Genomic DNA, 17,205 nt, shown 5'->3' on the forward strand with positions numbered 1-17,205 from the left:
ACCCATCACAACCAGTCTCCCATATGCATAACTGTTTTCAGGATTAGGCCCTAAACTTGTCCCCAAAAAACTGGGTAGTTTAAGTACAGAAATGCTAAATAAATAAATAAATAAAATAAACTATTGCGATTTATCACTTTGCATTTTGTTGTAGCCAGCAGCATTCCTGGAGAACAGCTGCAGCCGATGTCAAGCAGATGTTTGCATCCCTGTATGCCAGGAATCTGAGCAAATAATATTTTGGGATTTTTAGTACTCCATACACACACACACACACACACACACACACACACACACACACACACACACACACACATTTTATTAAGGCTCTTGCTTCTTGATAATAATTGTCACTACTTCACATATACTTTTAATACTATATGTCATTAACGAGATTATGCACTTGAAGATAATTAATCCACTTTCAGTCACTGCTCTCAAGTTGGAAAAAGGCTAAAAGATCCATGATTAGACCTGAATTAATTTAAATTCTATTTAATAGAAATATTCTGTGTAAGAATAGTGGACCAATAGACTGAAGACTACTCTTATGCTGAAAAAGACATAGGACCAGATTTTTAAAGGTATTTAGGCATCTAAAAACGAAGATAGGCACCCAGCTCGCACTAAGCGCCTGTCTTTATATTTAGGCATCTAAATACCATTAAAAATCTGGCCCCTGCTCTTCTCAGAATGAAGTAATTGAATTCATTAATGGGCTGAATAATGTACTTTGTGGGACATGAATGCCATTTTATTCCTGCTGGCTCAGAGTGCTGTAAAATTATCCCATGCAGCACTCTTATTAGCTTTCTTCTACTAACTGTTTAAAATCCCTCTGTAATCCTTAGGAGGCCTAGTTTAGTCATTCTTTTGTAGCAGAGTGTTCCACATGATCTTTGAGGTCATATTGTTTCCATTATGGCATAAAACTCAGAGACTTATGTTATCGGAACACTTTTCACAGTTCTTAACGCTTTGTTTTACATATTTCATCTTTTATATGAATTACTGCATTGATCCATGAAAAATTAATGAATTAAAACTATTTTTTCCCAAAGAGCTAGAGACGCCATACACTAATTGAATTTCAAACCATTTTATATCAATAAACCCTTTCCAACAATGTCATTGAGTCCTATTATATTATGATTGTGAGCACTGATTTTTTCCCCCCCAATATCCTGTTCTGACTGGCTGGCTGCTGTCATTGTTTAAAATCAATAGCAAATAAGAAAAAGCCTTAATTCAGGTCTAAATATGCTGTGGACTGATCAGTACTATAGGGTTCAAATCCATTCTTGAAGTGTGTTGAATGTGTTACGGAGAACATAATCCATAAAGTGGGGCTGGATACAGCAGCAGTGGAGAGAGAGGAATGACACTGCCTCAGACAAGAAATGTAACGGGGAGGGGTCTACAGAGTTTGAACCTGAGTAGGTCAGTTCTTTTAATCTTGCCTTAATGAACCATTGTTCCAAATATGGGTGAAACATCAACAACCCTCAGCATTTTAATGGGGGGGGGGGTGCGAGGGCATTGTGTGTGTCTACAATAAAATTAAATGTGGTGAGGGGTGAAATAGTGAAAGTATGCTATTACTTATTACACACACACACACACACACACACACACACACACCCCAGTGTGGACATAGTATTTAGGGTTAGGGATAAGTCAGGGGTCTGGACATTCCACAGCTATTAAATTCTTTTCTCTTTTTACTATAGTTATCTCATGAGCTTTAGCTGACACACTAGATTACCAGTCTAGCCTTTCAAAGTCCAGATACCAGAGTTCATATCCTGGCATATGTCACAAATGAAAATGATCTTGGACATTTATCCTAGTCAATTTTGTGCACATCTTAAAACCACTTCTACCACTACATAGCTTGGCAGCTTGGCATGCTTGGTAATTGCTTGTCAAAAAAGGACCAAAGCTCAAGTAACAGATATTGTAGGTTAATTCTGCTGTACGTTGCCAGAGCTTTTTATGGGAATTGGCGCTATACACAATCATTGCCAATGCCATAGATCTTCAGTCATAACTTCTATAATCCCCAGTTGTTGTTGTTTTTTTTAAACGGGCAGAGCAGCTTTCATACCATTTTAAATTGGAGCTGGGATCAAAGTGCAAAATATGGATACAGATTTAATCACCCCAAGATCCAGAGTTTTAGTTTGGGCACATCCCTCTCCTTAACACATTGGGCCAGATTTTGAGCTCAGTTACAGCAATGCAAACCCAGAGGGTTTTCAAAGGAGTTTTTTCAGTGTAACTGATCTTAGAATTTGGCCTTAATGTTGAAGATCTCGAAATTTGGATGAATCTACTTTCTAATTTGCATATATTTGAATATGTATAACATCATTATATATCTGGTGTTTTTTCTTTAAATGGAACATTTGTTTTTTTCTACTCCTATTTCCAGTTCTCAGTACAATATCAGGGACTTCATGAAAATGTATTTAAAATCTGTTGGGGGAAAAAAGGGTCCAATCTGCCCCCCGATATCTGTTTTGTAGAAAGAAAAGATTTTTCACTTTCTGTACCACTTCTTCACATTGCTATTGTAGAAACACCTTTTCCCCTAAAGTTTTCAATTGTGAATTGCTGAAGTAGGAGTCAAACCAAAGACGTCTAACAAACAAAAGACTTTTGATAAATGCCTTGCCTTTGGCCATATTGCAAGTTCAACCATCTCTTTGTAACTCTGAACTTAAACAGCTGCTTCCTATGTTCATGTGTTCCAGTTGGCTGAAACTTGCTTGCTAGCAGCCAGGATAGCTAATGCTTTTTATGGTTCTGCTGGGGAAGTAATGTTACATCTATAGATAAGCAATAAATATGATTCATAATTGATGGCAGCTTCCAAAAAAAAAAAAGCCATTCCAGCCACTAACAGCTACTTTTTTAGAATGCAAACAAAAAGGGCAATTTACTGCTTGTAAAAATTGATTTTTTGTCAATTATTTAAATGACAGCCTGCAAATCTTAATTGTTAATTACTATTTGAGGCAATGATGCAGGCGTAGAGCTGCCAGATGGATCCATTTTACTGGCCACTTGATTAACAACGTGTGGGTGTTCACACACGAATACACATATTTACATATGCAGAGTGTTTGCTGCGGCAAAATGACACTAATAGCTTAGAGAGCTGGTCTCATTAAAACGAGCTAATAATAGGAACGTCAAAATAAATTCCATTCACTGTATTTTGATGCATGTAGCTGCCACACAAGTGGAGACCCCAGAGTTTCAAGCTACTTTATGTGCAGTGCATCTTAGTACTTTGAACAACTCGCAAAGGAGCGAAGGGAGGGCTAGAAGTTGAAATGAGGTGAATAGTTCAGGGCAAAAATGCTGGAATTACTAAAGGAGGCTGGGTAAAGATAACTTTTAGCGACTACAGGTGAGTAGGTGAAGGGTGATTGTTTTCCATCCAAGTTCTATCATACATTAGAGATTAATGTAGCACATCTAAGGGACTAAAGGGACTAAAAAGCATATTGGAAGGAGGAATTATTCTTACTAATTGTATTTTGCTCTCCTGCTTGAGAAGATACTTTCCCTTTGTTCCATTATGCACAGAGCCCATAACTTTATAATACTTTGGAAGTCTGTAGTGCTTAACATCTGAGGATCTCTGACAGGTCTTTGAAAAAAGTTAATTGAACTCATAGAACTCATGGGAGATCGGTGATTTTTACTTGAACCCATTTGACTGATGGGTAGGCTGAGACGCAGATGTGTGTCGATTGAATAATCTTTGGAAGAGTCAAGAGTAGAACACAAGAGTCCTAGTGCACTACCTAATTCTTGCCTCGACACAGCAGTCTCATCTGCAGTATTTATGGCCATTGAACAAAACTCTTACATGCAATGAATTAGTTAACTCTTTTTAAAAATATATATAGTTTAATGGCAGCAGCTTCTTCTATGGATCCCTCTTCTTAAAGTGAAACTAAGCATGCTCTGGCTGCGCCCATACCAAAGGCTGCTGTTATCACTGTTAAAGTAGTTGTGTTACCTCAGTTATGTCCCACATCACTGGGGCACTGTCCAGCAAACTGCATCTGAAAGAACAGCATTGTCTTAGTGCTAGTTGCCTGTGTTAGGCTGGTCTACACGGGGGGTGTGTGGGGGGAATCGATCTAAGATACGCAACTTCAGCTTCTGGAGTTGACGGGGAGCGCGTTCGGGGATCGATATATCTTAACGAGATGCGATATATCGATCCCCGCTAAATCGATCGCTACCCGCCAATACGGCGGGTAGTGAAGACGTACCCTGAGATATGTGATTCTGCAAAGCAAAATATGGGTGCCATTCTTCAGTCCTCCTCCTCCACTGCAAAGACTGCTCAAAGTCCGCCTCCCACTGAGATAATGAAAAACAGTATCAAACTTGTGCAGATTGCCATTGTACTTTGCAGTATGTCATTCTTTAAGTTAGTATGCTGTGTGCTAGTTAAAGCTGTTATGATAATTACGGTTACTAATTTAGCATATTGTTCAAATCCATACAAATTCCCAGAACATCAGCTGAGCAGGCATAAACCACTCCCTTTCCTTTATGGGCTCTTCAGTGGGTTATTGTTGTTTTTTGCATGCTTTGCATAAGAGTGACTTTTGTCTCCATTTCTAGGTTACTGCACTTTAAAGGTCATGTAGTGTGCATCTGGGCCATAATGTCTTAAAAATGTGTTGTACAAAATGGGAAAGGATTGTTTTTAATACCAAAACCATGCTCTATTTTGCATGTTTTCTGCATATTTGATAGTAGGTTGTAAATTCTTTGGGACAGGAACCTTCTCTTTGTCTTGTGTTTGTACAGCACCTAACACAATGGGGTTCTGAACAAATAATGGGGCTCCCAGGAGCCACTTCAATGCAAATAATTATGATAATGCTTTCTCTTCATTAGCGTTATCTAGTGTATATCTAGTATTTCATAATTTTTACATATTTCTAATGAAAACTATTTTAATAGAATCATATAATGGAAATGACCTAATAAACTAGATCATTTACTAGTCTATCATCACATCACTTGCTTATTGTGGGCTAGTGTAGGCATTTTCCCTACAATATATTTTTCTCCTACTTTTACTTGCCTAGTTTAAATGTCTCAAGGTTATGGAAATCTACTGGTTGTTGTAATGGAAAACATACAATTCATCATTATGCCTGGAATAATATTTACGTGATGTACATTAGTCACCCACTAGATGTGTCGGTGTGCTGTATAGAGCTCCAGACAAAATGTAGTCCCTGTGGAGACAAAGTTGGACTCAGGCTGTGATGCAGCCTGTTTATGTCTGAATTTAAAGTTATTTGTTTTTAAATAATGGGTGTCCTGTGTAAAACAGACTGTGATGCCTCATAGAAAGAGACTCGATGTTATTGTAATTTTTGGTAGCTTAGTTTTGTAGAATTATTTTTCCAGTGCGGCCCCCCCAAGGATCAGAAACACTCCCTGGCAGTCTTAAGCTGCCACCTTGTCTCTTAAACCCTTTTAAAAAACCTACTTCTGCCCTGATGCCTTCCATCTGTCATTAGTTAAGCAAATGATGAGCTGCAGATTCTGCTTTTCTGCTCAACTGTGTTAATTCTAACCTATCCTCCTACCCTTCCCCATCCCACTTGTCCGCCGATTGCATCCTGCCTGTCATGTCACGACTGTAAACTCCCTGGGGCAGGGACTGTCGCCTTTGTTACCTGTCTGTACAGTGCCTTGCCCAATGGGACTCTGATCCTTGATTAGGGTTCCCAGGTGCAAATACAAATAATTGCAATAACATAAAAATCAAATCACAATCCATGTTTTTACTACAGTTTCTAATTTTTTCCCTTTGTTTTGGTGTTGGCACAGATTGTTTCACAGAGGAAACTCTCCAAATCCTTACTGAAACATGGGAACACAGCAGGGAAATCATCCATAACAGTAAGCCAGACTTAAATATATTTCCCCCATGCTTAAAGCTATCTAATGTGACTACTTCTCCATAAAAGTTTCCTATTGAGTTGTTAGCATGATCCCTAACTGAAAAAATGTTTTGAGCCTTCTGATTTATTTGAATGTTTCTGGGGACATACCTGTAATCTACAAATGACAAGAAAATATTTTCTGTTTTTTTCCCCAAGTGTCATAAAGTGCATTATTCAGATAAAGGTACAGAACAAGAAAGCTCTACTGTTTGATTATTTCTAATCCATGCTTTACACAGTCTTAAAAATGTACTTAGGCCTGATTTTTCTAACACTTATACATCTGCTTAATTTTGTACATCTGAGTAGCCCCATTGACTTCATTGTGCTGCGGGGTGAGTGTAGAAAAGCAATATCCCTCAGGAGCAGGACCCAACCTCCCCTAGGGCCTCCCACCCCCTCCAGGGGCAGGACACAAACTTTCTCCACCCCCAGGCTATTTACTTGGTCATGATAGGCCATCAACATTTACAAATGGGTCCTGAGCCCAAAAAGGGTGAGACCACTGATGTAATGGGACTTGTGAACAAGAATCAGGTCCATAATCCTCTTATGTGTTCACGCAGCTCCTAGGACATGGGAGTTCTGATACTTGTTGGGAACTCCATGTGCTGCTGCAATATGAATATTTAATAATATTTAAAATAACAAGACCTGAGACTAGTGAGGTGAGGATTTGGACTACAAAAGTGCAACTCCTGGTTTGAGAATCAATGTTGCCTAGTTGCTATAGCAAGTAACAGGAATTCATCTTGCAAATCCTGATTCCACTCTCTGCCATTGTCTAGCTGACTGACCTTGGACAAGTCAGTTAACCTCTCGATTCCTCAGTCTATTAGTAGAATACTTCCCTCTTCACTGGCCTCTTGTGAGACTTAGCTGAATGACATTTCTGCTGCCCTTGGAGATCCTCAGAAAGGTGCTGCATAAGTGCAAAGCAATTGCAATATTTAAGATTTCCTTTCAGAAACCTAGAATGACAACAAAATAGATAAGGAGGTTCGTATCCTTAGCCTTTCTGCAGATAGTTTTGCTAACTACTTCTCCACCTGGGTGTTGAAAATATCAACACAATTTTACTATTAATAACATGGGCTAAGGCTTACATATCCTGGCTCCTACTCAATGGTACTGTAAAGCAGATGGACTTTACTCAAATTAGAACAGTTGAACTCAAACAGAAACAATTGTATGAAAACCTGGATGTCTCAACGTGATAAATCAAAGTGAAATATTTTTAATTCATTTTGGTCCCAGGATACATATTGAACATCTGTGAAACAGGGAATTTACTAATGTTAATGTTGCAACTTGTTTTTAACGCACAACTCCTATTGAGTTACGTATTCTTCAGTGAATTGAAAAGGCTCACATCCCAGATAGGTGTACTATTATCTTTAGTATGGCGCTACCATTAGAATTGTCTACTCAATATATTATTATTACATGGCTATGGAATAAAATAATACAGCAGTGCTTTTTCAGCCACTCAAAGAGAGGTCTGTCAGTGCTCATAGGTAGGGATTTGTAACTCAATTATAAAATATTGCTGAAGCTTAAAATTTGATATACAAATCCTTATGTGCTAATAGTGATGTGTCCTACATGATCCTTCCAGCCAGTAGTCTACCTGGAACAGAAATATCATCTAATGCATTACGGGGCAAATTTTCAGCAACTCAGGTCTCACTTACACATATAAAATGAATGTGTGTGTGCTCATGTGATTGTATTTTCATGCGCAATTAGGGATTTGTGCACACACATCCGTGCTTGTGAATATTTTGTGTGACCAAATACCAGTTTTATATGACACACGTTTTTTAGGCTAAAGTCAGCCTCCAGTGTTTTTTTTTTGTTTTTTTTTTAATTTTCCCGAAAAGTCCCAGTATATGCTGCTGAAACAGTGTGAGACTCCAAGCAGCGCTGTTGACTCCTGAGAATTGTACAGTAGAATAGTAGAAGCATCATGCTGTAGTACACTGATTATCACTCTGACCCAGGCAGTACCTAGCTGGTTTGAAGGATGTCATTGGTCACCCTACTAGTCCTCCAAGGTTTTGGAGTCTTATGGTTTAATCCTGGGTGGGAGACACATATGGCTGGCGAATATGTGAGCAATGGGCATGAATCTCTGTTTTGTGTACGCTTTTGGGGAATGACTTTTGGGAGCATTTTTGTGGGCAGAAAATTATTTTTCAATTGGAAAAAAAATTGAAATGTCATTTTGCTTTTGGTGGCATTTTCAGGTACAATGCCCTAGCTCTATTTAAGGCCTGCTCTACATTTAAACGTTTTACCAGCCTACCTATGTCAGGCACGTGAGTTTTTCCTGTCATAACAATGCCAATAAAAGCCCAAGGCCATATTTACACCACAGACTTCTGCTGGCATGACTGTCAGCCAGGGATGTGATTTACCAGTGTAGCTTCTTTCAGGGGGTCTGGAATAAATTATACCAGTGAAAGCGCAGTTTTGCCAGTATAAGTTGCTAGAGTATATCAGTATAGCTATACCAGCAAAGCACTCCTAGTGTAGTGTAGGAGTTATTGTAGTGTAGTGTAGTGTAGTGTATCTAGTGTAGTGTAGACATGGCACTAATATAGATGCAGTTACATCAGAGTAACTCTGCTTATACTGCCATACCTTATGTTAGCCAGGGGAATTGGCATAAGCTATACCAGACTAGGTCTACACTACAAAGTTTTGCTGCCCATAGCTACATTGGTTAGGAATGTGAAAATATCACACACTTCTAGCTGATGTCAATATGGGTCAAACCTCTCCTTCTCACCCCCCTCCCCTCCCACTCCTTTGCAGATGCCAAAAGAGTCATTTTGCTAATATAGTATATGCTGTTTGGGGAGATGATTTAACTAAACTGGTTTAAGCTGCATCTCCAGTATGGGTTTTGCTGGTATAGCTATACCAGCAAAGACTTCATAGTATAGATTAGCCCCCAGTGTCTTTATGCTGATATAACTGCATCTCCACTATCGGGCTATACGTTTATACTATACTATACTAGCAAAACCCTCCTACTGTAGACAAGGCCTGAATTTCATGGTAATTAATTACAGGTAATTTCATTCCTAGTCTTTCTATTTATCATGGCAGGTTGCCTAGAAATATCTTAAAAATTAACAACCTGTTTTATGAACATCTTCCACTCAGTTAGAGGCAAAATACTTTGCCAGAGGAAAGTGTACTGTTTTGACCTATTTTGATATCTCTGCTAGCTAGGCATCTGGTTTCTTGGAAGGTGACTGTCAGTTTCCAGCTGATAGGGTCTATAGTCCACATGCTGGTAAATGGCATCTTTCCTAATTTTATTTTCTTTCATTATACATGCAAAACTCATATGTAGCTTCTCATTTAGGTGATTGCTGAAGAATTATCTGGCAACGATGACTATGTTGAACTTTCATTCAGCGCACGGAAATTAGATGACAAGGTAAGCTGTTTGATATTAACCTTATTGAAAGATATAAGAAAGCCTGCAAATATGATTTAATAAGATTTTCCCCCACAGCTATTTTTGTTGCTTGACGTTATTAAACACATCAGAGATTTCAGATCCATTCTCCCAATGAGGCTTTCCTCAAGTTGCAAAGTAATTAAAAAAACTCAAGGGAACGTAATTAAAACCAAGACAATTTAATTATGCGGAGACCTCATTTATTTAAAATGCCACAGATCAGAAGTGCTAAGATAAGTGAGCTTTTTACAGGGAATCAAGATGTAATACTCAAAGTAGGCATCTTAACATAATGCTTGAATACTTCACATCATCTTGGACTTATATATATTTTTATTCATCAAAATGTGTCTGAAATGTGAGAGAAAGATTCCTTCTTATGTGTTTGTCAAAACCGTCTCCAGTTCAATCAGGAATCTGTGCACAGACTAAAACCTACCTCTTCACTCATCTTTATCTGTCAGTGTTGCCCATTGTTATTAATTATACTTATATAATACTTTACCTCGATATGGCACCTTTCACCCCAATAACTTTGCATATAAGTCACAACCTTGAATATCCAAATGTAATAGGAGGCATTTAATTATTTAAGGTAGTAGAGGGAACATCTTGTAATTAATGGATGTCATGGGGCCATGACCCTGTTTTGGATAACAGGGAATTTCAGATAATTGAAGATCAGATAATCACTGTTGCACTGAATCCCTATAACCACCATTAGAATGCAGACCCTTCTTGGCTGGTATGCTGTTCCTAATTAGTAACGTATGGTAATACCGCACAATACTTTGGGACTCAAAGAGCCTGATCCTGAAAATGCTTATGTGCACATGTAAGTTTGTGTGTGTGAGTGGCACAATTATATCAATAGGAGTAGAATTATGTATGTGCACGGTGTTTGGAAGCTCAGACTGTAAGTGAGGAATAATAGCATATTAACTGAAAATTTAGGTAGGCAGAATATAATCAGCAGTGCTGGAATTTGATTAGGACACAGGGGTTAATAGCATCCCTGTATTTAGCATCTTTAATTACCATAAATGATGAATCCCATCTGGAAGATGAATTATCCCCTTATTGGGAGTTGCTGGATCTTCAATGAAAATCAGATCATTTATTTAGGTGCCCAAAAGTGGATTTAAGAAACTAACTTTAGTCACTGCTTTTTAAAATCATTGTTTAAAATTGTAACATTCACTTCAGCTGTCATTCTTGCTGTTATGTCCACAAAAGAAAAAGTAAAGGTACAGCATAGCAGGTGTTTCAATTGTCCGTTTCCTTCCCATAAGTGTACCACATAATCTGCTGAAAATATCATTGAGAGGGTTGTGATTGTGGCTATGAGTCCAGTTAAAAGGATTAATCCAAACTATGCTTCAGCACCTGAGCTATATTCACTTCATGGTAATTTTAGAGTCTTTTAAGCACAGGGTATCTGTTTATGGGGCATATCTAAATTAGCAACGGTCTTGTCTTCAGTCCCGGGGTAAATCAACCTAAGTTACGCTACTCCAGCTATGTGAATAACGTAGCTGGAGTCGACATAGCTTAGGTTGACTTACCCCGGTGTCTTCATTGCACTGCGTCAATGGGAGATGCTCTCCGGTCGACTTACCTTACTCTTCTCGGAGAGGTGGAGTACCGGGGTCGACTGGAGAGCACTCTGCCATCGATTTAGCGGGTCTTCACTACACCTGCCTGTGATGGGTTGGATCACAGAAACCCCATTGGGACTGTCAACTGATGTGCTGAGACTACCTCTGAGTCCGTTTTCCCTGCCAGCTTGGAACTCCAGAACCTTGCCTTGTTTGAGCCAGACATGCTTGCCTGCTGCAAACACAGCCCCAGGTCTGAACCACGTCCCCTAAAAGCTGCAGGCTTAACTGAAAACAGCTTAAGAAGTGTTCCTGTCTCCAACACTCAGATGCCCAGCTCCCAATGGGGTCCAAACCCCAAATAAATCCGTTTTACTCATAAATTGTTTGCCCTCTATAACACTGATAGAGAGAACAGACAGCTGTTCTCCTCCCCCCCCCCCCCCAGGTATTAATACATACTCGTGGTTAATTAATAAGTAAAAAGTGATTTTATTAAATACAAAAATTAGGATTTAAGTGGTTCCAAGTAATAACACACAGAACAAAGTGAATTACCAGGCAAAATAAAATAAAACATGCAAGACTAAATCTATTACAGTGAGAAAGTGATTACAGATGAAATCTCACCCTCAGAGATGTTGCAATAAGTTTCTTTTACAGAATAGCCTCCTTCTAGTCTGGGTCCAGCATTCACTCACACTCCTGTGGTTACTTTCAGGTATCTTTTGGGGGTGGAGAGGCTATCTCTTGAGCCAGCTGAAGACAAAATGGAGAGGTCTCCCAGGGGCTTAAATAGAGTTTCTCTTTTGGGTAGAGACCCCCCTCCTCTCTCCTATCCAGAATCCAGCTCCAAGAAGGAGTTTTGGAGTCACATGGGCAAGTCACATGTCCATGCATGACTGAGTTCCTTACCAGCCAGGCCACATTCCTGGGAAAGCTCAGGTGTGGATTGGCATCTCCAAGTTCATTGTTAGCTTAAGTGTTTCTTGGTTGGGCACTTACTAAGAATAGTCTTTTCTCAGGAAGCTGACCAACTGCTTCACTGAAGCTTCTTAAAATTAAACAAGTACATAGCCAATATTCATAACTTCGAATACAAAAATGATACATGCATACAAATAGGATGAATATATCCAGTAGATCATAACCTTTGCAGAGATATGCTACATGGCATATCTAGAATAAAACATATTCCAGTTATGTCATATTTACTTTCATAAGCATATTTCCATAAAGCATTATGGGGTGCAACATCACACCACCGATTGCAGCAGCGCTGATCTCCCAGTACTGAAGACAAGCCCAAAGGGTCCTTATGTGGCACCTGCTCTTTTTGTTATCTTATGTCTGATCTGATGGATCTGTTAAGTAATAATCTTTTAATTAATAAAGTTGCCTTGTGGACTGAATGGTCTAATCAAGGCTACCACAAGTTATTTTAGCATATATTACTGTATTAATAAGGCAGGGATTTTGTTATTTAAAAGTCAAACAGTTTTAGAAAATGTTACTTGCTGGTTTGTTTGGAGGGACCTCACTTAATTTGAACCATCTTTAGGAGCTGCAGGCTTTATATGACCAAGATGACTTAGTCAATATTCTATAATGGCACCTTCCTAGCCATAGCAAACTGTTATGTAATATGCAACTATAGATATGCTTGATCTGATAGTTGATGAAGGTTCAACCCATTAAGGTTCAGTTAGAGGCCTCTAAACTAACAGATCACTGACCAGATGAACTGATGTCACCTACAGAATACAGTACTTATATTTACATAGTCAAGCTGTGTTTTAGGGCCATATCATCTCTTCTCCTCCAGTTATGGGGATGGAGTTTTCCCGTCATGAAAAATGTTTGGAACCTACCCGAGAAAGCTGGTGGAGCCCCTAGAATCCACAAGAGACCAGTGCTATCCTCACCGAGGCCCTGTCCCTCCACACAGCTATGGCCACAGGCAGCCTCCCTATCTCTCAACAAAGGAAGCCTCCTGGCCCTGGTAGTCCCTGGAACCAGGGCCGGCTCCAGGGTTTTTGCCGCCCCAAGCGGCGCCAAAAAAAAAAAAAAAAAAAAAGCCACGATCGCGATCTGCGGCGGCAATTCGGCGGGAGGTCCTTCTCTCCGAGCGGGAGTGAGGGACCGTCCACCGAATTGCCGCCGAATAGCTGGACATGCCACCCCTCTCCGGAGTGGCCGCCCCAAGCACCTGCTTGGCAAGCTGGTGCCTGGAGCCGGCCCTTCCTGGAACCCTTGAAGAGAATGGGCCCTGTGGAAATAATAACACTGTCCCAAGCTGCCTTACTTATTCACACTAAGCTTTATGTGGCTTGGAAGGGGATGATATATGTGTCCCGACCACAGCCCTGCCCCAGCCCACTCACTCCTCATCTGACCTGTCCAGTCCCCACTCCCTTCCCCATGTGGCGCATCCTCAGCTGGGTGTGAGGGTAGGTGGAAAAATAGTGCCATGGAGGTGGCTGGGCCCCTCTTTGCCATGAGAGAGACAAAGCTCCGCATGTGAAGGGCTTCCTTCCTCAAGAGGACAATCCAGGACTCAGAGACGTATTACTGGCCTACAACATCCCATTCAAAATCAGACTGATGTGTTGGCTCAGTGATTCAGGTTCTGCTTGCTGGTAATAAGCCCACAACTACAAATACGTGTGACACAACTGATTAAGATAAAACTCAACAAATAATACAGTGGCCTCATTTTGCAAGTGTGATGGGAACCCATGCCTTCTGCAAGCGCCCTAAATAGTAAGGAACAACAAGACCATTCATAGAGCTATTCACAAGATGGTGGTGTTGGTCCAGATGGGAAAACACCACTGCTAGTTTGGCTATTGCTCATTTGTGGTATGAGTATTTACTGCCCTTTTTAAAATGCCAAGGGTTGTTTTTCAAAAAAATCTACCTACTTTATAATAGAAATACAGGGTGTAAACAGCACGGGTTTGGCAGATAAAAAGGGTCTGTTGCTAGTTTAATCATTGGTGAAGATTTTTTCATAAAGCTTCAGTGGAGATTGAGGATAATAGAATAAGTGAAACAAACTATCAGTTTCTCTTCAGGGGAATGGCTGTAGCATCTCATGCAAAACTATAAAAACCCCACAGCCATCAAAGCTTGCCCTAATTGAGCCAATAAAGGTTACATTTTTAGAGTAGTACACGTTGGGAAGGTAGAGCTACAGTTTCATGTTTTACTGAAACCCACATAGCTCAGATGGCAGATCTTTGTTTCAAGAGATCTAATGGAAACTCTTCACAGTAGAACAGTAACTTCCAGAATGCTTGTATTACATTAGTAGCTACCTTACAATTACCCTAAGAAGCAGGTACATTTATTGAATGCTGTAATCACTTTTGAGCACTCAGGCATACAAACTATCATTTTCCCATTCTGGGGAAGTTAACTTGAGAAAAAAGATTCTCAAACTGGGATGTGTATGAAATAAAAGACAATTTCACTTTTAGTTTTATGTTGTTCAAGGATATTTTTTAGCACTGCATTTTGTTAGCAATGCAGTTATAAACCTAATTTTCCAAAAGTGGCTAGTGATTTTTGGTATTTTGGTGCTCAGTTTAAGACACCTCGAAGGTGCCTGATTTTTCAGAAAGCATTCAGCACCCACAATCTGAAAATTAAGCTGTCTGAAGACATTTCAAGTTGGGTACCCAAAATTTGAGCTAACAAAATTCACTAGTTGCTTTTGAAACTGTAAGTCATGTGCTTGTGTTAAAATTATGTAACTGCTTTTTGTATTGAAAGAACATTATGCATTATATCACTGGCACACATTTAATGAATCATTTAACATTATTAAAACACTTAGACACTAAACCTTTATTGCATGATACATCTTCCAGAAAGAGGACTGCTCTAATATTATTGTGAAATAAAATAAAGCTGAACATGCTGAGAGACATACTGTAACAGCTGAAATGGTTTGAAAACATTAATAACTATGAAACAAAATTTGATAAATCTCTTAGCAGATAAGTGTTTCTTGAGCACAGACTTTTTCTGACTTGTTACTAAGGAACTTTAATGTTAAGTGATGTTTACTGCATAGGTTCAGAAAGAATTAACTTTTCTTATGTATTTAAGGAGACACCATAAGCTAAAATTCATAATTAAAAATCCTTCCTTTCCTAGATTATTAAAACAGCATAGTCTTTAAAATAATGTATTTAGGGCACTCCACTTAAGTCAGTTCTTTAGTTTTTTCATGACACTGAACTACAGTGACGCTGTATTGATTCTGTTTACTTGTTTTAATCTGTTTCCAGTTTTCTTTTTCTCTTGAACTCACAAAATGTTGTTATTCTGTTTGAATTTTCAGTACTGCAGAGGAATTTGGGGTGGGGTGGGGTGCTTCTGCTGCATTTAGAAAGCTGGTTTAACCATCTACCTGGGGATTCCTTGCTACAGGGGGCCAGTAGGAGGTTGTGGTTGAGAGAAAAGGGGCCATGGTCAGAATGTTGCTGTGCTCCAACAGTTGGCAGCTTTAATAGCAGCCCCATGGGGCTATAGACAGCAGCACAGTTTAGAGCAGCCCAAAAGATGCTCAATACTGCATCAGGAACAGGATCTAGGATGGGGGTCCAGTAAACACTTTGCAGCCCTCCCCTACAATCAGCTGCATGCAGTGCATAATAGCACAGCTCAGATTCTGAGTCGAAGTGCCCAAAAAGGATTATTTGTAAGGATTAGATATTTTGGATTTGCCCATAGTTAGGGGCATCTAGCAGCTTCCCTTTCCCCCTGTTCTGTTTATTGTTTAAACACAGGTCATGTCTTTAATACTTAGGAGGACTCTTTTCTCTAAGAATACATCACCAAGCCTCCAACATAGCTTGCCTGTGCTAATGTTTGTTGACAATAGCATTATATCCCAGCCATTGAACTTCTGTTTGGGTTATCTAAATAGGACTAAATTCATCCATGGTGTAACTCCTTTGAAATCTGGTCCAGCTTCCCAAATATAATAAAACTGATGATAAATGACCAAACTCGTATTTAGGACAGAAATAAATCAGCTAGATAGGCTGCACTCAGCAGGAATCAGGTTGTGTACAGGTGGGGAAGTTATCGTTAAAAGAGAAAGCAGGTCACAATATTACTGTAAACAATGCCTATTGCCATGATTGAATAGCCAAACTGAGACCAGCGGAAACATCGTGTAAGTCCTGGTGGAACGAGTAAGGATAAAAGATACTTCTGGGATACCTAATTGTCTCACTGAAACAGAATTAGCATTTCTTTTTCATTAGCAGGGAAGCAGAGGGATGCTGTGGATACACTCCAATGGGTCTCAAGAGTAAAGTGCTCTGATTTTTATTCTAGGATTTTTTCAGCAAATCTGATCCATTTCTGGAGATTTTCCGGATGAATGATGATGCCACACAGCAGCTCGTTCACAGGACTGAGGTGAGTAATGGGCTGGTTTTATTCTCCAGGGGCACAGCTGGTCTGTAGCAAGGAATAGTTTTATCTCTGCCATTTCAAAGGACACACTCCCAAGCACCCACACTGACTCACTGAGGTCCTACTTACTCCTTTCCCCCCAGTTTCACACTAGGGTAACTATTGACTTCAGTACAACTACTCCTGATGTGTGCTGCTGGGAGTGAGAAGAGAAGAGTGTTCTTGGAACCTAAGATCAGGGCCAGCTCCAGGCACCAGCCTGGCAAGCAGGTGCTTGGGGCAGCCGCTCCGGAGAGGGGCGGCACGTCCAGGTATTCGGCGGCAATTTGGTGGACGGTCCCTCACTCCCACTCGGAGCAAAGGACCTCCCGCTGAATTGCCGCTGCAGATCGCGATCGCGGCTTTTTTGCTTTTTTTTTTGGCTGCTTGGGGCGGCCAAAACCCTGGAGCCGGCCCTGCCTAAGATGCAGGCTTAATTTAATTTACAGCATATAATTGTGTTTGATGGGGTGACACTTTCTCGGGGCACCCAGAACTATAAGGCAGTGGTTCTCAATCAGGGGTCTGTGGCCCCCTGGGAGGCCGCAAGCAGGTTTCAGGGGGTCTGTCAAAGAGGGCCAGCCTTAGATTCGCTGGGGCCTGGGGCAGAAAGCCGAAGCCCCACTGCATGGGGCTGACGTCTGGGTCCCTGAGCCCC

At 40.2% G+C, this 17,205-nt stretch overlaps 1 protein-coding gene across 1 annotated transcript in view; it reads left to right on the plus strand.

Moving 5' to 3' along the window:
- The window catches only part of CPNE4 (copine 4), a 256,766-nt gene that overhangs the window by 128,674 nt on the left and 110,887 nt on the right, over positions 1–17,205 (plus strand). The window contains exons 3-5 of the mRNA XM_065397919.1: positions 5,881–5,952; positions 9,376–9,450; positions 16,428–16,511. Coding sequence (XP_065253991.1) covers positions 5,881–5,952; positions 9,376–9,450; positions 16,428–16,511 — 231 coding nt within the window. The remainder of the gene's footprint in view (positions 1–5,880; positions 5,953–9,375; positions 9,451–16,427; positions 16,512–17,205) is intronic.

The sequence above is a fragment of the Emys orbicularis genome, chromosome 2 (assembly GCF_028017835.1).
Source record: "Emys orbicularis isolate rEmyOrb1 chromosome 2, rEmyOrb1.hap1, whole genome shotgun sequence".
Classification (NCBI taxonomy): Eukaryota; Metazoa; Chordata; order Testudines; family Emydidae; genus Emys; species Emys orbicularis.